Source organism: Lepus europaeus, chromosome 1 (assembly GCF_033115175.1).
Source record: "Lepus europaeus isolate LE1 chromosome 1, mLepTim1.pri, whole genome shotgun sequence".
Classification (NCBI taxonomy): domain Eukaryota; kingdom Metazoa; phylum Chordata; class Mammalia; order Lagomorpha; family Leporidae; genus Lepus; species Lepus europaeus.
The window spans coordinates 168539518-168564661 of NC_084827.1; the positions used below are offsets into that span (position 1 = coordinate 168539518).

The 25144-nt window shown below is 41.4% G+C and overlaps 1 protein-coding gene across 1 annotated transcript; it reads left to right on the top strand.

Moving 5' to 3' along the window:
- Window positions 1-2905: 2905 nt before the first annotated feature.
- MRPL44 (mitochondrial ribosomal protein L44) lies at window positions 2906-11907 on the top strand. Its single transcript, XM_062192887.1, has 4 exons — window positions 2906-3110; window positions 5352-5820; window positions 8328-8506; window positions 11156-11907. Exons 1-4 carry the CDS (start codon window positions 2932-2934, stop codon window positions 11325-11327), a joined length of 999 nt encoding a protein of 332 aa, XP_062048871.1. The 5' UTR covers window positions 2906-2931; the 3' UTR covers window positions 11328-11907.
- The last annotated feature ends 13237 nt before the right edge of the window (window positions 11908-25144 follow it).

Here is a 25144-nt window from a genome sequence, read left to right on the forward strand (position 1 = left end):
ACCACTAAAGGAAAGCACTGGAGAAACTCTCTGTGTCATTAGCTTGCACAAGAATTTTCAGGGGCTGGCACTGTGGCATAGTAGGTGAAGCTGCTGCCTGCAGTGCCAGCATCCCATACAAGCACCAGTTTGAGTCCCGGTTGCTCCACTTCCGATCCAGCTCTCTGTTATGGCCTGGAAAAGCAGCAGAAGATGGCCCAACTCCTTGGGCCCCTGCACCCATTTGGGAGACCTGGGGGAGGCTCCTGGCTCCTGGCTTCAGATTGGTGCAGCTCCAGTCGTTGCAGCTATTTGAGGAGTGAACCAGCAGATGGAAGACATCTGTCTCTCTCTCTCTCTCTTTCTTGAACTCTGCCTCTCTGTGACTCTGCCTTTCAAATAAATAAATAAATCTTTAAAAAATAAAGAATTTTGGACAAAAACATACTTTGGATGTAAAAACACGAAACTTGGACAAAAACATAAGAGGAAATGAAGAAAATGTAAGACAAACAGAAGTACATCAAACCAAAAATCTCTACAGCAAAGGAAATAATCAAAAGTGAAGAGACAACTCACAGAATGAGAAAAAAAGTCCACAAACTATATGAAAAGGAGTTAATAATTTAAAACATACAAGAAATTCTAGAGCTCAATAGCAAAATATCCAATGAGTCGATTAAAAAATGAGAAAAAGAACAGACACCTCTCAAAAGATGATAAATAGATGACCCACAGGTATATGAAAAAAATGTCCAACACCACTAATTATCAAGGACATGCAAATTAAAGCTCAATGACAAATAATTTCATTCCACTTAAAATGGCTATTATCAAAACACAAACAAGCCAAAAAACAAAAACAAAAAATAAAAAACAACAACAAAAGCTGGTGAGGATGTGGAGAAAAGGGAGTTTTTAAAAAAGATTTATTATTTGAAAGGCAGAGTTACAGAGACACAGGGAGACAGATACACACACACGCACACACACACACAGAGCGAGAGACAGAGATAGAGTCTTCCACCACTGGCTCACTCCACAAATGGCCACGATGGCTGGGTCTGGGACAGGCCATAGCCAGGTGTCAGCAGTTTTGGAAGGTTTCCCAGCTGGGTGCAGGGGTCCAAGCAGTTGGGCCCTCCTCTGCTGCTTCCCCAGGCCATTAGCAGGGAGCTGGATTGGAAGTGAAGCACTGGAAACTTGAACCAGGCCTATATATGATGCCAGCATCCAAGTGGCAGGTTTACCTGCTTTGCCCCGATTCTGGCCTGGCTCCAAAGGAATTTTTTGCCAAAGATTTATTTATTTATTTGAGAGGCAGTGTTAGAGAGTGAGAGACAGAGAGTCTTCCATCCGCTGGTTCACTCCCCAAATAGCCCCAGTGGCTGGAGATGAGCTGATCTGAAGCCCGGAGCCAGGAGCTTCTTCTGGGTCTACCATGCGGGTGCAGGGGCCCAAGCACTTGGGCTGTCTTCCACTGCTTTCCCTGGCCGTAAGTAAGCAGAGAGCTGGATCAGAAGAGGAGCAGCAGGACATGAACTGGCGCCCGTATGAGATGCCCACACCACAGGTAGAGGCTGCTGGTCCCTCTAAAGGGATTCTTACACACTGTTCATGGGAATAAAAAGTAGTACAGCCACTGTGGAAAACAGCATGGAGGTTCTTCAAAATATTACATCTTTGAAAACTTACATTGTTTGACAAAAAAGCAACATTACATTGCTAAAGAGAGTAGAAGGTGAGTTGGCCATTTGGTGCAGCAGTTAAGATGCTGCTAGGAAGGTACAAACCCCCTAACAGAGTGCCTGGATCAAGTCCCAGTTCTTCCACTTCCGATCCAGTTTCCTAACGCACATTCCAAAAAGCAGCAGTAATGTTTCAAGTATTTGGGTTCCTGCCATTCAGGTGGAAGACCCAGATAATGTTCTGGTATCCTGTATTCAGCATGGTCCAACACTGGTATTGTGGGTATCTGGAGTCTTGATCAGCAGATGGAAGGATCTGTCTCTCTACCTTTCAAGTAAAATGAAAATATATAAATTTGAAAAAAAAAGAACAGAAGTCGAAGAAAAAAATACAAGTTATAATTCCACTACTACTTCTTTCTGGTGTATTTTTCCAGTTTTTTTTTTTTTTTTTTTTTTTAACGTTTCAAAAACTGTACTGTTAAATTGTTTTTAAAGGTTTGGGGTTGGGGCCGGCTCTGTGGCTTAGTGGGTAAAGCCGCCACCTGCGGTGCTGACGTCCCATATGGACGCCGGTTCGAATCCCGGCTGCTCCACTTCTGATCCAGCTCTCTGCTATGGCCTGGGAAAGCAGTACAAGATGGCCCAAGTGCTTGGGCCCCTGCACCCCTATGGGAGACCCAGAAGAAGCTCCTGGCTCCAGGTTGGCTCAGCTCCGGCGGTTGTGGCCATCTGGGAGGTGAACCAGTGGATGGAAGACCTCTCTTCCCTCTGCCTCTCTGTAACTGCCTTTCAAATAAATAAATAAATCTTCAAAAAAAAAAAAAGTTTAGGGTAAATCAACATCTCTGAATTTAGGGTTTCTGAAAGTAAGGCTTTGGGACTGACAGCTTAAAAAGTAGAAGGTCAATAAATATTTGTTCAACAGTGGCCCTCTTGACTAAATACAGCAAGAAAAGTCTTCGTTTTGAGAATTCAAGTGCTTTCTTTAAACTGAAAGCGAAACAAGTTTCTTTTTTCTTTTTAACGAGAAAAAAAAAGGAATAACAGAGCAACTGACGGAACAAAGAAACTTCTTACGCACACCCAGTGCGTCTCAAGGTCAGCTCCTCTCAACCCAGGACCAGCGCCAACGCCAGCGCTTGCGCATGCGCAGTAACCTGCAGCGCCGCGGCCCCGCCTCCGCGCCCAGCTCCCAGGAACTGTGTTACCGAGACACTGGTCCGACCTTCTTCCTTCCGCCGCCGTTGCTCGCTTCCGTGCAATGGCGTCTGGGCTGGTGAGGCTGCTACGGCCGGGGCCGCGCTGCCTCCTGGCGCCTGCAGCCCCCGCGCTCGTCCCACCGGTTCGGGGAGTGAAGAAGGGGTTCCGCGCCGCCTTTCGCTTCCAGAAGGAGCTAGAGCGGTGGCGCCTCCTCCGGTGCCCGCCGCCGCCTGTGCGCCGGTAGGAGCCGCCTTGGGAAGGGGTCGGGGACGCTGGGCTTCCTCCCCGGCGGCGGATGCGGCCCGGTCTGATCCGATCAACTCCAACCTGTATGCCTGCCTACTTCAGAGCCGAGGTTTGCGGTAGACACCCGTGAAGTGTGGCCGCGTGGCTTGAGGCGGAGGGGCGGGATTTATGCCGCCTGCGTGGGCGGTGCCGGCGCCGGCCTACCCCCGCCCGCACCCCTTGATGCCAGGGAACTCCATTTAGAGTCTCAGCGGCTGGAAATGGTGGGAGGAGGCCTTTCTGTGGACGTCGAGTGTTGTGTCCGCGGCTCTGTAAGACTTGAGAATTCTGGGGGCTCGGGGGAGGGGGAGAGGCAGGAGCGCGCTCCGCAGCATTGCCACCTGCAAGCCCCGGTCCGGCAGAATCAGGCGTTCTGTTTCCGCTCTAATTTAGCTTTTCCCACGAGAGAAAGGTTTGGCAAAAAGAGAGGCAGGTTTTTATGTCTCCCAGTGGCATCGTTCGCTCCCTACGCTGAGTCTTGCTTTTCCTCGTGTCTCTGACCAAGGCATTACAAATGTAGGTAGATGCTTCCCTCACCCCCGTCTCTTTTTCTGGGCCTTTGCGTTTCTTACTGCTTTCACAGCCAGTGTGACAGTGACTCTCTTTGAAGTTATGTCACCTCTGGGAAGTATAGTATGAAATTCGGATAGCTGCTTTATTTAATATTGCACCACTCAAATGTCCATCCGGTTTGTACCCCTAACAGTAGGAACCCTCTTTCAACACACAATCCTATGTATGTCCTTTTCTGGAGAGGCAAAAGTAGAATCTCTCTCTCTTTTTTTTTTTTTTAAGATTTATTTATTTATTTAAAAGTCAAGAGTTATACAGAGAGAGGAGAGGCAGAGAGAGAGAGAGGTCTTCCATCCGATGGTTCACTTCCCAATTGGCCAAAATGGCCGGAGCTGTGCCAATCAGAGGCCAGGAGCCAGGAGCTTCTTCCTGGTCTCCCATGCAGGTGCAGGGGCCCAAGCACTTGGGCCATCTTCTACTGCTTTCCCAGGCCATAGCAGAAAGCTGGATTGGAAGAGGAGCAGCAGGGATTCAAACTGGCACCCACATGGGATGCCAGCACTGCAGGTGGGGGCTTTACTCACTATGCCACAGTGCCAGCCCCAGTTTAACAATTAACACTTAGATGTACTTCAGTGGTTACCCTAGGCTCTTGACATGAATTCCAGTCTTACAATATTGATAATAGATTATTTAACTGAAAGGGATATTTTCAAAACTTAATAAAATACAAAGTAAGCATAATGTATTTATTGCTGGTGGCCTGAATCTGTGAAAATATGATTCAAGTTTCATACCTAGATGGAACATGAAGTTCTAGAATTGGAACAGAAACAAAGAACCAAAAAAATTAGTTCAGGGGCTTAATCTCTGAAATGGAAATGTGGCGATTGGGTCAGAGGGAAAAGTAATCCAGCCATTTATGTAGGATATGGTAAAGACTGCCAGGATTCATGCCGCATTTAGAAAGTCATCCTGGCATGAAGAAGCAGCATGACCTGCTGGGAGTTTGGTCTGGCAGTGAGCACAGCTGTCAGGGATGTCCACGTCCCGTATTAGAGGGTCTTCGTTCACATCCAGACCATGTTCCTGATTCCAGCTTCCTCTTAATGCAGACCCTGGGAGGCAGCAGTTGATGGCTCAAATGGTGGTGTATTTGCCACTTGCTCAGGAAGACCCAGGTTGAATTCTTGAATTCTGGTTTCTGAGTGGCACAGCCCCCAGCTGTTACAGGCATTTGGAGAGTAAACCAGTACATGGGAGCGATAGCTCTTCTCTGCCTGCCTCTCCCCTCTTCCTCCATCCCCCCTCCTCCCTGTTTGCCTTTCAAATAAGTTAAAATTTAAAAAGAAACAGCCATTCTCCCGGGGTAACTGTGGACAAGAGGATAACAGACATCTGTAATGGTTCCATCCATAGCGTCACCAAAATGCTAACATTAGTTCTCCTTTTTGGGATCTTACTCTATCTTTGTATCCCAAGGGGCACAACTTTTATAGAAGTATGCCCAAGAATAAAAGTTAACTGCTTTTTGGCAAGTTAAAAAAAAAAAAAAAAGAAAGAAACATCCTTTTGTCATTTCCTTTTAGTAATTAATGACATTGCAATACAATGAAAAATTTTTACATTATAGTAATAACATTTTGTTTTCTTTACCATCTCTTTTTGTTTTTACACTTTTAGCTCAGAGAAGCCCAACTGGGATTACCATGCAGAAATACAAGCTTTTGGACCGCGGTTACAGGAAACCTTTTCCTTAGATCTTCTCAAAACTGCATTTGTAAATAAATGCTATATTAAAAGTGAGGAGGCCAAACGCCAAAAACTCGGGGTAGAGAAAGAGGCTGTTCGTCTGAATATTAAAGATAATCAGGAACTATCTACACAAGGTTCATCTTTCTCACGGACTTGCCTCACACAGTTTCTTGAAGATGAATACCCAGACTTGCCTGCCGAAGGCATCGAAAGTCTTGTGGACTTCCTCACTAGTGAGGAAGTCGTGTGTCACGTGGCTAGAAACTTGGCCGTGGAGCAGCTAACACTGAGCGCAGACTTTCCTGTCCCACCCACGGTGTTGCAGCAGACTTTCTTTGCAGTAATTGGAGCTCTGCTACAGAGCAGCGGCCCCGAGCGGACTGCACTTTTCATCAGGGTAGGTAATTATTAATTACACGGTGCTTGGCCATGCTTGAGTTGAAGACAAGAAAATTTTCCTTTTGAAATTCACCTCTTAGATATGTTACCTTGGTAGTGAATATTTCTTCCAGCAAAAACCAAAGAAGACCCACAGCTTTTTTATGGTAGGCCCTTAATTATTCTAGCTCTCTCTTATTGAGGACATCATCAGAAGCGAATATTCAGTTCTGCATGCAATTGGTACAACTTGATTGTGTCCTAGAACTTACTAACTGGGAGAAGGTTTATCTTCTGCCACTAGATGAAAACAGTTTTGTTCACTCTTTGATAATAAAGAGGTCACATTAAGTCAAGAAGAATCTTGATTCAGATATTTGAATGTGAGGTCCCTTAAATGATCAATACTTTCTGTGAAAAAATCTGTTCATTTAGTTTTTTAAGTTTTTTTTTTTTTTTTTTTTTTTTTTTGGACAGGCAGAGTTAGTGGGAGAGAGAGACAGAGAGAAAGGTCTTCCTTCTGTTGGTTCACCCCCCAGATGGTTGCTATGGCCGCGCGCTGTGCCGATCCGAAGCCAGGAGCCGGAGCCAGACGCTTCCTCCTGGTCTCCCATGCGGGTGCAGGGCCCAAGCACTTGGGCCATCCTCCACTGCCTTCCCGGGCCACAGCAGAGAGCTGGATTAGAAAAGGAGCAACTGGGACAGAACCAGCACCCCAACCAGGACTAGAACCCGAGTGCCAGTGCCGCAGGTAGAGAATTAGCTTAGTGAGCCATGGTGCTGGCCTCTTCATCTAGTTTTGACGCCAAGTTTGATAGTCTTGTTAGGGACAGATGTACCTGTTTTAACCAGCAGGTTAGACTTTGTTCTTAGGTGAGACCTACCTTCCTCCTTTCCTAGCTTGGACCTATAATATAATAGATAAGCTACACCTCCCCAAATGGCTGCTCCTATAATTAGATAGCTTTTTTCTAAAGAAATGCTCATAAAGTCCTCCTTGATCTCTATTCTGTCTCCTTCAAGCCAGTGTAGAATTTTAAAACTAAGGACATTTTGATCACCTTCTTGAAATTTTTATAGGATATTCAAGAGATCATTTTGGAATTTTTTTTTTTTTTACCATGTATTAGTGTTTCTCAACTAATGATCCTATCAACCATAGATAATTCAAATATAGACAAGAGTACTCAAAAAGTTAATGGAAGGTGTAATTAAAAGGCAAATTTTATTATATGCAAAAAACTTTAAAATCAGTGCTTATGAAGGGTTATTGAAAAGATTATGAAAAATGTATATTATGAAAAAACTGCATGAGTTTCAAAATTTTTATTCCAAGATTAACTTTTTTTAACTCCCAAAAATTCCATTTTTTCCCATAATTTTTTAAGTATTGTTATTTATTTGAAAGATATACAGAGGGAGGGAGGGAGGGAGGAGGAGAGAGAGAGAGAGAAAGAGAAAGAAAGAGCTAGGTTCCATCTACTGTCTTACTCCCTAGATGGATGCAATGGCCAGCACTGGGCCAGGCTGAAGCCAGAAGCTATTACCAGTGTCTTCCACATGAGTAGCAGGGGCCCAAAGAGTTTTGCCATCTTCCACTGATTTCCCTAGGCCATTAAGAGGGAGCTGGATTAGATGTGGGAACAGCTGGAACACAAACTGGTGCCATTATGGGATGCCAGTATCTCAAGTAGTAGCTTTACCTGTTATGCTACAACATTGGCCCCTTCGATGAACTTTTTGAAGTGTGCTGTATTTCTGAGAATCAGCAAGTTGGAATAATCTTTATTCATTAATCCTCTTAAAATTGATGGCTAGGTACTTTGGTGAGCTTTGGAGCCAGAAGTGAATTAAGATGAGCCATAGCTCATTGGGCAGCTTGAGCAGAATAGGGAATTTTTTGGATTTGAGGATATTTGCATAAAGCGTGAACATCCTTAATCTGGAAATCTGAAATTCAAAATGCTCCCAAATCTGAAACTTTTTAGCATTACCTAAGTGCTCATAAAGTTAGATTTTTGGAACATTTTATATTTGGGTGGTTTAATTTTCTTTAAGATTTATATATTTGAAAGGCAGAGTTACAGAGAGGCAGAAGCAGAGAAAGAAAGATCTTCCATCCGCTGGCTCACTCTCCAAATGGTTGCAGGTGGCTCTACCACCTGCTATGCCATAGCACCGGCCCCATAACTAACATGTTGTGTATGGAGTTAAGCTGCTGCCTGCTAAGCCCACATCCCACATGGGCTCTGGATGTGGCCACATGAGTAGCAGGGGCCCAAAGAGTTGGCCATCTTCCACTGATTTTCCTAGGCCATTAAGAGGGAGCTGGATCAGATGTGGGAACAGCTGGGAAAGTAATGGAGGATAGCCAATGGATTGAGGGTCTCTCTCCCTCTCTATGTCCATCAAATAAATAAATAAATCTTAACAAAAAAGCCTCCTCTTAAAAAAAAAGTACTTTGAATTATGACCCTTATGTTGTTTATACTAATTTAAGTATTTAAACCATATTTTTATATGCAGGATTTCTTAATTACTCAAATGACTGGAAAAGAACTCTTTGAGATGTGGAAGATAATAAATCCCATGGGGCTTCTGGTAGAAGAATTGAAGAAAAGGAAAATTTCAGCTCCTGAATCTAGACTTACCAGGCAGTCTGGAAGTACCACAGCTTTGCCTTTGTATTTTGTTGGCTTGTACTGGTTAGTAAAGTTTTACTACTAGTTTCTTAAATTTGACTGGAAGACTTTTCCTTACTCTAACCTCTAATTACATTAAAATATTTTTAAAAATCTTATCCCCATGATTATCTACTGCTTCCTCTCTTGCCAGTCAAACTGCAAACACATCCTTTGTCAGCAGTTCATAGATGGCTAGCAGAAAAAAAAATACATTATTGCTGTGAATAACTTTGATAAAATACCAAGAATCTAAAATTTTCATATCCTTTGATTTACTATTTCTTTTTTATTTTATTTTTTTATTTTTTAAAAATTTATTTATTTATTTGGAAGACAGAGAGACAGAGGTCTTTCATCCACTGGTTCACTCCCCAGATGGCTGCAACCAACCAAAGCTGGGCTAATCCAAAGCCAGGAGCTTCTTCTGGGTCTCCCACGTGGGTTCAGGGGCCACGTAATTGGGCCGTCTTCTGATGCTGTCCTGTGTGCACTAGCATGGAGCTGGATCAGAAGTGGAGCAGATGGGACTTGAACTAAGGCCCATGTGGAATGCCAGCACTGCAGATGGTGGCTTTACCTGCTACGCCACAGCACCAGTCCCTATTTCTTTCTTTCTTTTTTTTTTTTTTTTTAAAGTTTCATTTATTTGAAAGGCAGAGTTAGAAAAATCTTCCATCTGCTGGTTTACTCCCCAATGGCCTCAATGGCTGGAGGTAGGCCAATCCAAAGGTAGGAGCCAGGAGCTTCCTCTGTATCTCCCACGTGGCTGCAGGGTTCCAGATACTTGGGCCGTCTTCTAATGCTGTTCTGTGTGCTTTAGCAGGGAGCTGGATCACAAGTGGAGCAGCCAGGACTCAAACCAGGGCCCATATGGATGTTGGTATCAAAGGCAGTGGCTTTACTTACTACGCCACAGCACCAGCCCCTGATTTGCTGTTTCTGATGGTCTGTCTTAAAATTGTAGACTGAAGTTTGTGAACAAGATTTTCCTTTCTTATTTGAGTATTTCTGCCCTGTTCCTTGAACAGTTGCTGGGACATAATGATCAGTAAATACTTGTTGAACTGATAAAAAATTAGAAATGTTTATATTCAACAAGGAAGAAGTGACATATGGACACAATAGAATAAATTACAGCTACTACAGACGGCATATTAAAAATGTTTATTGAGACTAGGAAATTTGGGAGAGTGATGTTTTATCTTAAATGTAAGAAGTAGTTTACCATGTTACTATCTGATTTTTTCTTGGATACTAATTTTTTTTCAGATATTATGTAGTGATCTTAAAGATGATATGATAAAATATCAGCATCATTGGACTAATCACTCTGATTTTCTAATTTTTGCAAATATGTATGTGTATATATTGGCTGGTATCGCGGCTCACTTGGCTAATCCTCCACCTGCGGTGCTGGCACCCCGGGTTCTAGTCCCGGTTGGGGCGCTGGATTCTGTCCCGGTTGCTCCTCTCCCAGTCCAGCTCTCTGCTGTGGCCCGGGAGGGCAGTGGAGGATGGCCCAAGTCCTTGGGCCCTGCCCCTGCATGAGAAACCAGGAGGAAGCGCCTGGCTCCTGGCTTCGGATCAGCGCAGTGCTGGCTGCAGCGCGCTGGCCCTAGCAGCCATTTGGGGGGTAAACCCAAGGGAGGAAAACCTTTCTCTCTGTCTCTCTCTCTCACTGCCTGTCATAAAAAAAATATATGTATGTGTATATATGAATATTATCAGGCTTAACTTATATGATTAACTATTGCTCAAATTACTGTCACAGTAAATATTTCTTAGTAAATTCCTCCCATGTTAACAATTCTTTTACCTAGTGGATTATAAATAGATAAAATATTTTTAAAATCTGAGTAAGTTTTGGAGATCTAAAATCAATTTAAAAATGGATTTGATTCTCATTGTGTTAAATCTTAAATGATAAACTCAAAAGACAATTTTTCAACAGAATTTTTCTCAAGTTGTATCACACATTCAAAATGAACTAAAAAATCCAATCATAGTTGCCAGGAGTATTAGTAGTAGCTATAGGTTTTTATAAGAAGATGATTATATATCCTATTTTTCCCATCAACAATTAAAAATACCAAGGAGATACTCCAAAATGAAACTAAAACATAAGTTTATTTTAGTGTAAAAACATTGAAAATCCATGCAGTTTTTTCATAAAACTCATTTTCCATGAACTTTTGGAGCACTCTCCACATATAATGAACTTGCAGCAGAACTAGCTAAAATCTGAAAAGACAGAGTGGGCATTTGGCCTAGGGGTTAAGATGCGTGGGTCCCTCATAAGAGTATCTGGATTTAAAGGCTGGCCCGGCCCCTGACCACAGCTTCCTGCTATTGTAGACCCTGAGAGGCAGCAGTGATGGCTCAGTTGGTTGGGTTCCTGTCACCGCAGAGGAGACTGGGATTGGTTCCTGACTTTAGCCCCATCCAGGGCCATCATGGGCATTTGGGGAATAAACAAGCAAATGGCAGTGCTCACTTGCTCACTTGCTGTCCTCTCTTTCGACCCTCTATAAAAATTTTTTTAAATCTAAAAGATGATAATATGTTAAGTAGTGTGGTTCTTCTGGTCATTTAAAATTAGACTTAGAAGCTGTAACTGTTTTGCATACTGTGTTATGCACCATGTAACTTAGGACTTCTCTGTCTTTCCAGTGATAAAAAGTTGATTGCAGAAGGACCTGGGGAAACAGTACTGGTTGCAGAGGAAGAAGCTGCTCGAGTGGCACTCAGAAAACTTTATGGGTTCACAGAGAATAGACAGCCCTGGGACTATTCCAAGCCCAAAGAGATGCTGAGAGCAGAGAAGACCATCACTGCCAGCTAGCCAGCCAAAGATGTGCACCCTAACGTACTTCATCAAAGCTGTGAGACAATCTCCCAGGTGTTCCAGTTGAAGTTGTAAAGAAACATCGTGTTCTTCGTGCTTCGCCACTAAAATTAAATCAGTGTTAGTAAGGCTGTTTTGTTTGAATCTTGTTTGTTTTGCTAAAAGATTTGAAAAGTATTTTTCCAAGAAATTTTCCCTGAAGTCCTTGATTTTTATCATTGTATATAATTTGTACAATTAGGTGTATTCCCCTTTAGTTTTGTGGTGTCATAATTTGAGAACCCATGAACTTTTTTGTAACACCAATAAGAAAATTAACTCTAAATGTTATGTTACAGTTTAATTTGATATACCCAGGGGTGCTTGGAGGTTGATGAGCTTTGCTTCTCCAGTATAATTTGAACTCTTAATGGTAATCTTAGGGCTCTCTTAGAAATACAGGGTACAGATTATGAACAGAAAACTATTTACCTGATTTCTAGATTTTGTCTAAGTTAGAATTATATGTACTTTCAATATACTTCCTAGTGATTCAATTTCTGTAAAATAAATGGCAGAAAAGTAAATTTTACACTTTTAAGAAATTGCCTTTCTGAGAAAATGAAACTCAAAAGCAACTTCATGGAAAAATAATGTATTTATCAATTCAGTTTAATATTCCATAATAACAACTACTGGGTACCAGCACATTCAATTCAATAGAGAACAAATCATAGAGAGTGTCCTTTTGGCTCTTTAATATATATTTTTTTAATTTATTTTATTTTATTTTTTTTGACAAGCAGAGTGGACAGTGAGAGAGAGACAGAGAGAAAGGTCTTCCTTTTCCTTTGGTTTACCCTCTAATGGTCGCTGTGGCCGGCGCACCACGCTGATCCAAAGCCAGGAGGCAGGTGCTTCTCCTGGTCTCCCATGTGGGTGCAGGGCCCAAGCACTTGGGCCATCCTCCACTGCACTCCCGGGCCACAGCAGAGAGCTGTCCTGGAAGAGGAGCATCCGAGACAGAATCCGGCGCCCCGACCGGAACTAGAACCCGGTGTGCCAATGCCGCAGGTGGAGGATTAGCCTATTGAGCCGCGGTGCTGGCGCTCTTTAATCTTTTGTGTTCAATTTAGTAGTTCTCAATTTGCAAATTTCCTTTCATTTAGTTTAAGTCTGCCAGTAGTAGCTCTCAGGAATTAAAGCGGTTCTTGGAGTTGAGAATAGAGAAGATCTAAAATGCAAAAACCAACAGCACTTTTGTCATGGAGTCTTCATAAAGGAAGATTAAGGACCTATAGAACACCTTTCCCTGAGACTGACGAGGGTAAAGTAGAACTTAAGTCATATGTAAAGGAGTTTACAGCTATCACAGGTATTAGGAACTATGTTTGGAAGAGAGAATTTGAGAAGTGCCTGCTTGGCTGAATTAGTAGGTACTTCATCTTTTCTTTTAAGAGTTAACTCCAGCTTCTGTTGAATGTGAGGAGAGGAAGGACCAAGCCTAGACCCAATAGTAGTAAAACACCACTGATGTTTGTCATCCACAATAAGTGAATATGATTTTAATACTCATCTTGTTGATGTTTTAAGAGGAAAGAGATTATGAAAGTTCCTGGGAAGCAATACAGTGAATGTCTTCCAACCACTTACTTATCCAGTATATATGAAATGTGAAATTCTGGCTAGAGCACTATCCTAAAGATTAGAAGTCTTTAATGAATTCAGCTGCAAACTCAATAATCCTTTCTCCCACATAGATGATGTGGAAAAAAAATCCCAAATATCAACTGCTCAAGTCGGTTTGCAGTTCCTTAACCTGTATCACTGGAGGCAGACTGTCATTATTCTTTAGTTTTTTAAACATTTTCTTTGTGTGTGTTGGAGAAATTTATAGAACATTATTTCACTATAGAAAACTGCATAAAATATATGACATTCAAAGAGATCAATGTTTAACAAATATAAATGTAATTTCCCCAAAATTACTCTAAGAATTATTTGCCATTTCAATCAGAGTCACCAGTTCTTTTTCACATGTTCTTTTATCACTTATTTTATTTAAGGAATACAACTTCATGCATTTAATACGTACAGATTTGGAAACATGGTGCTTCTTTCCCCTCCACTCCTTCCTACCCATAATCCCACCTTTCTTTCTCCCTCCTCCTTCCTTTCCCATTCCTAATTTTTAGGGAGATCAATTTTCAGTTAATTTTTATGCTCATAAGATTAACCCTACACTAAGTAGAGTTCACTGATTCATATGAAGGAAAAAAAAGCTTAAGAAGAAAAACATTGTTCCCTGACAGTCAAGGCAAGAGTTGCTGAAAATCACTGCATCTGAAAGTGTCAGTTTTGCTCCTATAGATTACATTTTAAGTACTCTATTTTAGTTACCACAGATCAGAGAGACCATATGGTATTAGTCTTTTTGTGACTGGCTTATTTCAGTAAGTGTAATGGTTTCCAGTTCCATCCATTTTGTTCCAAATTAGGATTTTTTTTTTTTTTACTGCTATGTTGTATTCCATATTGTATATATACCATAATTTCTTTTTTTTCTTTTCTTTCTTTTTAAACTTTTATTTAATGAATATAAATTTCCAAAGTACAGCTTATGGATTACAATGGCTTTCTCCCCCCTCAAACTTCTCTCCCACCTGCAACCCTCCCCTTTCCCGCTCCCTCTCCCCTTCCATTCACATCAAGATTCATTTTCAATTCTCTTTATATATAGATCAGTTTAGTATATATTAAGTAAAGATTTCAACAGTTTGCCACCACATAGTAACACAAAGTGAAAAATACTGTTGGAGTACTAGTTATAGCATTAAATCACAATGTACAGCGCATTAAGGACAGAGATCCTATATGATATTTTTAAAAAATTGATTAATTTTCTATGCAATTTCCAATTTAAAACCAAGGTTTTTTTTTTTTTTTCATTTTCAATTATCTTTATATACAGAAGATTGATTCCGTATATACTAAGTAAGGATTTCATCAGTTTGCACCCACACAGAAACACAAAGTGTAAAAATACTGTGTCAGTACTAGTTATAGCATTACTTCACATTGGACAGATCCAAGTCTTTAATGGATGGACATCTGGGTTGATTCCATATCTTAGCTATTGTGAATTGAGCTGAAATGAATATGGGGCTACAGATAACTCTTTCATATGCTGATTCATTTCCTTTGGATAAATTCCCTAGAGTGAGATTGCTGGGTCATATAGTAGGTCTGTATTCAGATTTCTGAGATATGCTCATACTTCTTCCACAGTGGCTGTACCAGTTTACATTCCCACCAACAGTGGATTAAGGTTCCCTTCTCCCCACATCCTCACCAGCATTTGTTGTTTGTTGATTTCTGTATGACAGCCATTCTAACGGGGGTAAGATGAAACCTCATTGTGGTTTTAATTTTCATTTCCCTATTGGCTAGCCAGCTTGGGCATTTTTTCATGTGTCTGTTGGTCATTTGAATTTTCTCTCTTAAAAAATGTCTGTTCAGGGGCCAGCACTGTGGCACAGTAGGTTAATCCTCCACCTGCAGAATTGGCATCCCATATGAGTGCAAGTTCTAGTCCCAACTGCTCCTCTTCTGATCCAGCTCTCTGCTGTGGCCTGGGAAAACAGTGGAAGATGGCCCAAGTGCTTGAGTACCTGCACCCACGTGGGAGACCTGGAAGAAGCTCCTGGTTCCTGGCTTCAGATCAGTGCAGTTCCAGCCATTGTGGCCAATTGGGGAGTGAACCAGTGGATGAAAGATCTTTCTCTCTGTTTTCTCTCCCTTTCTCTGTAACTCTAGCTCTCAAATAAATAATTAAAATCTTTAAAAAAAAAAAAGTCTATTCAGTTCTTTTGCCCATTTATTAATTGGATTGCTTGTTGTTAAGTTTCTTGAGCTCTTTATAGACTCTGGAAGTTAATCCTTTGTCAGTTGCATTGTTTGCAAATAATGTCTACCATTCTGTTGGTTGCCTCTTCATTTTGCTGAATGTTTCTTTTGCAATGCAGAAGTTTCTCAGTTTGATGTAATCCCACTTGTTAATTTTGGCTTTGATTGCCTATGCTTGTGGGGTCTTTTCCAAGAAGTCTTTCTCTATGTCTATGTTGTATAGGGTTTCCCTAATGTTCTCTAATAATTTGATGTTATCAAGTTGTAGATTTAGGTCTTTAATCCATTTGAGTAGATTTTTGTGTAAGATGTAAGGTAGCGGTCTTGTTTCATACTTCTGCATGTGGAGATCCAATTTTCCCAGCACCATTTGTTGAAAAGACTCTTGGCTCCAGGAGTTGAATTTTGGTTGTAGATGCGTGGATTTATTTCTGGAGTTTCTGTTCTGCTCCATTGGTCTATCCATCTAGTTTGGTGCCAGTGCTAGTCTATTTTGATTATAACTGTCCTGTAGTATGTCCTGAGGTCTGGTATTGTGATGCCTTCAGCTTTTTTTTGTTGTTTATGATTGCTTTAACTATCTGGGGCCTCGTGATTCCATATGAATTTTAGCATCATTTTTTCTAGCTCTGAGAAGAATGTTGTTGGTATTTTGATTGGTATCACATTGAATCTATAAATTGCTTTCAGTAGTATGGACATTTTGAAGATGTTGATTCTTCCAATCCATGAACATGGAAGATTTTTCCACTTTTTTATGTCTTCTATTTCTTTCTTTAATGTTTCATAATTTTCATTATAGAGATCTTTGACATCCTTGGTTAAATTTATTCCAAAGTATTTACTTTTTTTATAGCTATTGTGAATGGGATTGATTTTAGTTCTTTCTCAGCTATGACATTGTCTGTGTATACAAAGGCTATTAATTTCTCTGTATTGATTTTATATCCTGCTACTTTACCAAACTCTCTTTTGAGTTGCAACAGTCTCTTTGTGGAGTCTTCTGGGTTTAGTATATATAGAATCATGTCATCAGCAGATAGGAATAGTTTGACTTCTTCCTTCCCTATTTATATCCCTTTGATTTCTTTTTCTTGCGTGATGGCTCTGACTAAAACTTCTAGGACTATATTAAATAGCAATGGTGAGAGTGGGCATCCTTGTCTGGTCCTGGATCTTAATGGGAATGCCTCCAGTTTTTCCCCATTTTGTAGACTGCTGACTGTGGGCTTGTTATAAATTGCTTTAATTATGTTGAGGAATGTGCCTTCTATACCTAGTTTGCTTAAGGTTTTCATCATAAAAGGGTATTGGATTTTGTCAAATGCTTTCTCTGCATCTATTCAGATAGTCATGGTTTTTGGTTTTCAGCTTGTTAATGTGGTTAATCACCTTTATTGATTTTTGGATGTTGAACCATCTCTGCATACCAGGAATAAATCCTACTTGGTTCAGGTTAATGATCTTTCTGATGTGTTGTTGAATTTGATTGGCTAGTATTTTGTTGAGGAATTTGCATCTAGGTTCATCAGGGATATTGGCCTATAGTTCTCTTTCTCTGTCATATCTGTATCTTTTTCTGGCTTGAGAATTAAGGTAATGCAGGCTTCATAGAGTTTGAGAGGATTTCCTCCCTTTCAATTGTTTTTAGATAGGTTGAGAAGAGTTGGAATTAATTCTTCTTTAAATGTGATAAAATTCAGCAGTGAAGCCGTTGGGACCTGGGCTTTTCGTCTTTATTACTTATTCAGTCTCCATCTTAGTTATTGGTCTATTTAGATTTTCTGTGTCTTCATGATTCAATTAAGTAGGTTGTACATGTCCAGGAATTACCCATTTCTTCTAGGTTTCCCAATTTGTTGGCGTATTGATCTTTGTATTAATTCCTGATGATTATTATTTCTGTGGTATCTGCTGTTACATTTCCTTTTTCATCTCTGATTTTGTTGATTTGGATCTTCTCTTTTTTTGGTTAGTTGGGCCAATGGTGTGTCAATTTTATTTATTTTTTTCAAAAACCCAACTCTTCATTTCATTGATCTTTTGTATTTTTTGTTTCAATTTTGTTTATTTCTTCCTTAATTTTAATTAGTTCTTTCCTTCTAGTTTGCTGGTTTTTTCTAGGTCCTTGAGATGTATTAACAGCTCATTTGGTGATTCTCCAGCTTCTTGATATAGGTACTAGTTACTGTAAACTTCTCTCTTAACACTGCTTTTGCTGTATCCCATGTGTTTTGATATGCAGTAGTGTCATCTGCATTCGTTTCCAGAAGTTTTAAAATTTCTTTTTATTTCTTTTATGACCCACTATTCATTTAGGAGCGTGTTGTTCAGTATCTATGTGTTTGTATATGTTCTTGAGATTCTTGAGTTGTTGATTTTGAGCTTCAATCCATTGTGATCAGAGAAGGTGCATGGTATGATTTAGATTTTTTTTTATATTTTCTGAGACTTGCTTTATGGCCTAGTATATGGTCTATCCTGGAGAAAGTTCCATTCACTGCTGAGAAGAATGTGTATTCTGCAACTGTAACATGAAAAGTTCTGTAGATATCAGGTCGATCTGGTCCATAGTGTCAGTTAGCTCTGTTGTTTCTTTGTTGATTTTCTGTTTGGTTGATCAATCCACTGATGAAAGTGGGGTGTTGAAGTTCCCCATTACTATTGTATTGGAGTCTGTGTCTTCCTGGAGATCTGTTATTAGATCTTTTAAATAGCCAGGCACCCTATAATTGGGTGCATATGCATGTATTATAGTCACATCTTCCTGTTGTATTGATGCCTTAATCAATACACAGTGTCCTTGTTGGTCTATTTTAACAGTTTTTGTGTTAAAGTCTATTTTGTCTGGTATTAGGATGGCTACACTGGCCCTTTTTTTTTCTGTTTGTATGGAATTTCTTTTTCCATCCTTTTACTTTCAGTCTACTTGTATGTTTGTTGGTGATGTGTGTTTTTTGTGGGCAGCAAATAGATGCGTCTTGTTTTTTAATCCATTTGGTCAGTCAGTATCTTCACTGGAGAGCTGAAGCTATTTACATTCAGGATAACTGTTAATAAGTAACTACTTGGTCCTGCCATTTTTCCATGAATATTCCTGTTGTTTACTTTGGAATTCTTTTGTAGTTTCACTAGGGGATTTTCTATCTTCACATTCTTTCATGATGGTGGGTTTATGTGATTCTGTGTGTAGCACATCCTTTAGCATCTTTTGTAAGGCTGGACATGTGGTGACAAATTCTTTCAATTTCTCTTTGTTATGGAAGGTCTTTATTTCACCTTCATTTATAAATGAGAGCTTTGCAGGGTACAGTGTTCTGCATTGATAATTTTTTTTCCTCTTAAGACTATATTTGCCCTTGTCTTCTAGCTTTCAGGGTTTCTGATGAGAAGTCTGTTGTGAGTCTAATGGAGATCCTCTGAAAGTAATCTGGCGTTTCCCTCATGTGCATTTTTAGAATCTTCTTTATGCTTTACTTTGGAAAGTTTGACTACAACATGTCGTGGTGAAGATCTTTTATGGTCATATCTGTTAGGAGGTCTGTGTGCTTCCTGTACTTTCGACCTAGGGAAGTTTTCTGTAATTATTTGAGTAAGTAGGCCTTCTATTCCCTTCTCTTTTTTCAGTCCCTCAGGCATTCCTAAGACCCATATGTTAGGTCATTTGATAGTATCCCATTTATCTCCAACACTGTTTTAAGTTTTCTAATTTCCTCTTGTTTTTGGTCTGACTGTAAAATTTGCGTATTTGTCGTCTAGTTTGGATATTCTTTCTTCTGCCTTACCAACTCTGTTGTTAAGACTTTCCACTGCAATTTTTATTTGATCTATTGAGTTCTTCATTTCTAGTATTTCATTTTGATTTCTCTTTAAAAATCTCAATTTCATGGGAAAATTTTCATTCATATAATTTATGGTTTTCTTTAGCTCCTGAATTTGCTTCTGATTACTTTGGAATAATCCTATAATTAGTTTTTTGAATTCCATTTCCGGCATGTCCTTAGTCTCTTAATTTTCACATTCAGATGTTGAAATGTTGTTGTACTCCTTTGTGGAGGTCATAGTGTCTTCCTTATTCTTGTTTTTTGAATTTTTGCATTTATTTTTAGGCTTTTTGTAGAATGTTTTTCCCCCCTCTGATGGCTTTTATTTTGAGCTATGCCTCTGTGGCTTAGTGGAATGTGTACTCTTTCAGTGAATACTGAGAGGTATGTGGTGGGTGTGGCCAGGGAATTCTGGTCAGTGCTCCAGGATGGGGCAGATATCCGGAGTAACATACATGTTGGGCATGGTAGCTTTCCTCTGGTTAACTGGAGGTCACCTGTTGTTGTGACCACTCCTTCTCCAGGCTCAGGAGTGCCCAGGTGTTAGCCCCCAGTGTGTTCAATGCTCATCCACACAGCAGAATGAACCGTACATATGAGATCTGCACAGTGCTCCTGTGAGCACTATTCCCTCTGCTATGAGCTGCTTTAGGCAACCTGGGAGCTCTGAGAGGACAGCGCAGCAGTCTGTGATTGCCCAGAATCAGCTGTACCCTGCCTCCCCTCACATAATCACGGTGTTTTCTCAGTCTCAGCACCAACGGCTCTCAGGATCAAGGAGTCCAAGTGGAGCCACTCTGCCCTGCTAGCCAGTCCTGATTGCAGAGGGACTGAGGCGCTCCCAGGGCCATTGTCCACGTGTGTTCCAGCCTGCTAGATTGCGTCTTGTCCTCCCAACCAGATTCGATGTCAGTGAGGAGCGCTGGTCTTTCTCTCTGGTAAGATCTCTGGATCATGGGCGTGCACAATACCCACCAGCCGCAGCCCTGCTCACTTCACAGTTGTGCTGGGCATACAGGGGTGTCCCGCAGGTATCACTTCCCTTACGCAGGGATGGTTCCTCCTTCCCTCCCATTGCCTGATGGGTACAGCTGGCGTGGTGGAGATCATCTCCGTCCATTGCTTTTGCACTGCTGTGAGTGCCCTTGCTGACTGGGTGGAGGGTGACCCCAACAATTGCTGGGTGCGTGCACACAAGTTGGGGTGGCCACTACCTGCCTATGTCCAAAAATGGTACCAGCCCTCCCAATGCTGGCTGCAGGTTGCTATTGTAGGAGGGAGGATGGGAGAGAGAGGCACTTTTTTTCTTTCCCACCTCTGGGTGAGTAGTAGCCCCGCTGTCCTGAGGGATCCCAGCCGGACTCAAAAAGGTGCAGTTCACTAAGCTCTTCCTTGCACTGGATCAGCAGCATCACGGGCCCCTGGAGTCCGATCTTTCCTGGCTTGCCAGGACAGGTGCCTTCTTTCCTGGATCCAAGCTGCTGGGTCTTCTGTTGTCTCGCTGTACCTTGCTGCGTGTCTGTGGTGTCCACACAGGTCTGGGCTGTTTCTGCTGCTTTTGCAGGATCTCCCACTGCAGTTTCCCCTGCAGTTTTACACTGGGAGTGTAGTTTCTCCACTTTTTTTATATTGATTTCTCCCAGCCTGAATCCATCTGCCCTGTCACTATTCTGCCATCTTGGACCCCCCAGTTTTTAAACTTCTAAACCCTAATGCTTTATAAGTTAGCTTTTCATCAAAGTACCAAAAGCAAGCTGCATATTTTGGTTCACAGTTTTGAAGGTTCACAGTCCAAATCAGGATTTGGCCAATGGTGAGGATGGAGGAAGGATGACATGGTGAGCCAGGAGGCAGAGCGAGGCTGCACCCAACTTAGCTTTTATAACCAATCCTCTAGCAAGAACCACTTTCCAAAGACATGCCTTCAGTGACATAAAGGACTTCCATTAGGCCCACCTCCTAAATATAATTGGATCAATTTTTCTTCCCCCCCAACACCACCAAGCCGTGAACCTAGGGTTTTAAATCCTGTGAAAGCGGCAGAAGATGGCCCAACTCGTTGGGCCCCTGCTCACAAGATGGGAGACCTGGATTGAGTTCCAAGCTCCTTGCTTTTGGCCCAGTCTTGGCCATTGTGGCCATCTGGGGAGTGATAGAAGAGATGTCTCTTTCTCTGTTTTTTGTAGCTCTGCCTTTCAAATAGATAAATCTTTAAAAGAATTTTAAAAAATCCTTTAGTTAAAAAAAATTTATGTCCACCGGCTCAATTATCAAAGCCTTATTATTTTCAATTCGCATTTACATGCATAAATAAACTGGGATTATTATTCTCAAAGTGTGTTATGGGGCGGGAAAAACATGGACTAGAAATTAGAATAACTCCAGTAAGAAAGGAAACCAATTAGGGTGATCTCTGTTTTCAGCACTATATTGATTATGGCCACAAGATGGTGCTCTGATCCCATTTGCACAGTTTAATACAGAAGAGTAGCTATGTATATGGCATGTAATTATGGTGAAACATGACTTTCCAAGGCCTTTTCCAGCTCTAATATCCTGTTGGCACATCTGTGGCAGCTAGCTCAGATGCTCCTTGGGATGCCCCAAGTTAAGAATTTGTATGATCAACTCACCTCTGAAGCAAGATAGCAATGTTGGAGCTGCTTTATATTCAGTGGAAAGGCAAAATCGCAGGGCTATCGTCATCAGAGCCTTTATGCTATTCTTTTCTCCCTCCTTTCTTCTTAGGCTGGGAGAAGATGCACTATAGAAGCTCGGGAAGCCTAGCGTCCCATGTTGGCACTTGGACAACCAGACACTGTCATTCTTCCCATCGGGAGGGCCAGCTCGCAGCCTGTGCCAGCCGAGGGGTGCAGGGGAGGGTGCTCAGCTGGCAGCATCGTGCTCAGCTTCTGAGTCCTTAAGTCCGCCTCTCCTTCCTACATCACCTGATCCCTGCTCATCTCTGCAAACCTCGAGCGGTACAGCTCCTCCACCGTTGTCTTTTAGGACCAGAGCTTGGCTCCTTGGTTAGGTTTCAGAGCACTCAAAAGCCACCGGTCTCTGCAGAGAAGACCAAGAGTGATTGCTTGGTTTAATCCCTGCCCCAGAACTACAGTTTTTCCAGGAGGAAATTCATGAATCAAAAAATCACAACCACAAATACAGAAATCCTGCTGAAAATGCTGTTTTGACATTGGTAGTGTCTATGAGTCCCATTAATATTCCTTTTTTTTTTTTTTCATTTATCTGTATGACTAACAACAAAAACTAATGCTTTAAGAAAAATTTCTGGGAAAAAATTGAGAAAGCTAGGAATACTAACTTACTCCTTTTCTCCCTAGGAATTCTGCTATTTGGTAATTTGCAGAATCGTTTTTTCTGGAGCTGTTCTATCTTAAATTATAAAATGAATTAATGAGTTTGTTCTATTCTGAGCCTCCTTCAGCAGAACTGCTGAGTAATGAGGTCATTGACAGCCAGCAATGTGTAGCGCTAAGTCACAGCAGAGGAGTGTGCCTGACTTTCTGCTGATGATTCCTCTACAGAAGTTAATGATGTCAGCATCTTCATACAAGACAGCATTTCAGTAGGGCCAGAAGCTCCCAGCAAACACAGTAAAACAACAACAACAACAACAACAACAAAAACAAACATTCAGCTAACCACCATCAGACTGCCTGTGGGCTCCTGAGAATGCCTCCAGAACTTGGCTGTTGGTCCTGGAGTTGTTCTTGGCTGGGAAGGACAGTCACAAAGGCCTGGTACCTTTTTGTTTACCTCGGGTAGCTGAGATTGTAAACTTTTTTAAAAAAGATTTTTTATTGATTTGAAAGGTAGAGTGACAGAGACAGGAAAGGACAGAGGGAGAAAGAGATCTTTGATTTGCTGGTTTGTTTCTCAAATGGTTGCAATGGTCGGGGCTGGGCCAGGCTGAAGGCAGGAGCCAGGAACTCCATCCTGGTTTGCCGCATGGGAGGCAGGGAGGCAGGGATCCAAGTGCTTGGGCCATTGTCTGCTGCTTTTCAGGGTATTAGCAGGGAGCTGGATCAGGAGCACAGTAGCTGTGACTCGAACTGGCACTCCAATATGAGACGCTTGGGGTTGCAAGCAGTGGCTCTCTAAACTTCAGATGAAAAATGCAGAGCATTAAGAAATGTAAAGCATTTCCATCTTGCTACCTAATATTCAATAATTTTAGCTGCAAGCGCTAACAATGTACTCAGTATGCCGAAGAACAGTGTTTCTCATTCAGCAGATTTCTCTTTAAATCACAACATCTGGAACTCTTTTTCTTCAAGATCAGAGAGATTGGGTCAAAGGGACAATTTTGGAATCTCTCAAGAAACAAGGCTTAAAACCGGTGCTGTCTTTAACGATGCGGCTTCCTAGCGTGGACCGTGAGGAACGACACAGAAGCCCTCTGCTGGCTTGTGCAGCCCTCAGCACTGTTCAGGCCTGGAAGTGGGCATTGGCCACTCTGCTGGCTCAGAGCGAACCACTGCCGCTCCTGCTTCAGACCCCTTAATGCAGAGCTCATGTGTCATTCAGTTCTTCATTCTCAGACACAAGGAGATACCAGTGCAGAGGCCACTCCCTGTACCTCTGACAGTTCTCTCATAATTGAGGTTCTTTTCCAGGTTACCTGCCAGGGCCTCCTTTTCAGCACAAAGACTCAAAAGCCAATAAGACAGAGAGCTTTCAACATATTTGGGTGAGTGCCCATTCTCTTTTAAATTTTTTTTTTTGAGACTTCCTTATTTATTTAAAAGGCAGAAATACAGGAAGGAGAGACAGAGAGGGATCTTCTCTCTGCTGGTTCACTCTCCTAATGGCCACAACTGCCAGAGCTGGGCTGATCCAAAGCCAGGAGCCAAGAGCTTCTTCTGGATCTCCCATGGGAGAGCTAGGGCCCAAGTACTTGGGCCATCTTCTGCTGCTTTTCCAGGCCAATAGGAAGGAGCTGGATCAGAAGTGGAGCAGCCAGGACTCAAACCAGCACCCATATGTGATGCTGGCACTGCAGGTGGAGGCAGCCTTCTATGCCACAGGGCCGGCCCCTGCCTACTCTGTTTTATCCATTGCTTCTCTGGCAGAACTGAAAGTGGCCATCTCTTTGTCAAAAGTGACTTCGTTGGGTGTTGGCCTCCACTTTTCCGTAGCACTACCATTTTGTGACTTTAGGAAAATTCCAATCTGTGTGTTGTTCAAGCGCTGTGTGCCATCACCTCATCTATATGATAAACTGTTTGCTCAAACATGCTTACACTGCAAAATTGATCTATCTTGGGCCTGCCTTTTTTGTGGCAGTTGCTGTATCTTAAATTTATTCCAGTTTTCCTCAAGGGAACACTTTTCATAAACTTGATCTTGTGGAAGAAAGACAAGTTTTACTGACTCAGTATCTTATGTATATCAACAGGTAAACATTGAATTACATTTTTTAAAAGTGAGAAAAACTTCTGTTCCCAGACCTGAGGTTATAAACACTTTCCCAAAGTCAGCCAGGAGCAGAATCCGGATATTGATTGGTGAGGAAGACAGAAGGATGAGTAAATTGGGAGGATCAAGTCAAAATATAGAGACAATGTATGGCAGTATTTCAAAAACTTTGTGGAAAATGGAATTAAAGCATGTTGATTTGGGTACAAAAATGTTTGACATGCGTACATATAAGGGGTCTTCAAAAAGCTTATGAAAATGCACATTATTCCATTGTCATTGGTTGTATTTCATTGAAAGAAATCATGAATGACTGTTATTCATGGGTGTACATGGGTGAAATGCTCATTTATACATTTAATTATTGTTTATAGTGTTGTCTAAATTCCCACTTAACTAGGGTCTTTTTGCTTTTACTTGTTAAGCCTCTTATTTGATGAAGTATTAAGCCCTTTTAATGTAACAAATTTAAACATGTTATCTCAAAAACTAAAAAAAAAAAAAAAGGGGGGGTAGTAGGAAGGAAGGTTAGGGGAGAGAGGGAAGAGGGGAATATCATTATGTTCTTAGACTTTTATCTATAAATCATATTGAATCTGTTAAAAATTAAAATAAAAATTAAGAAAAAAAATTTTTAAAAGTATGCATGAATTGTACATCTCC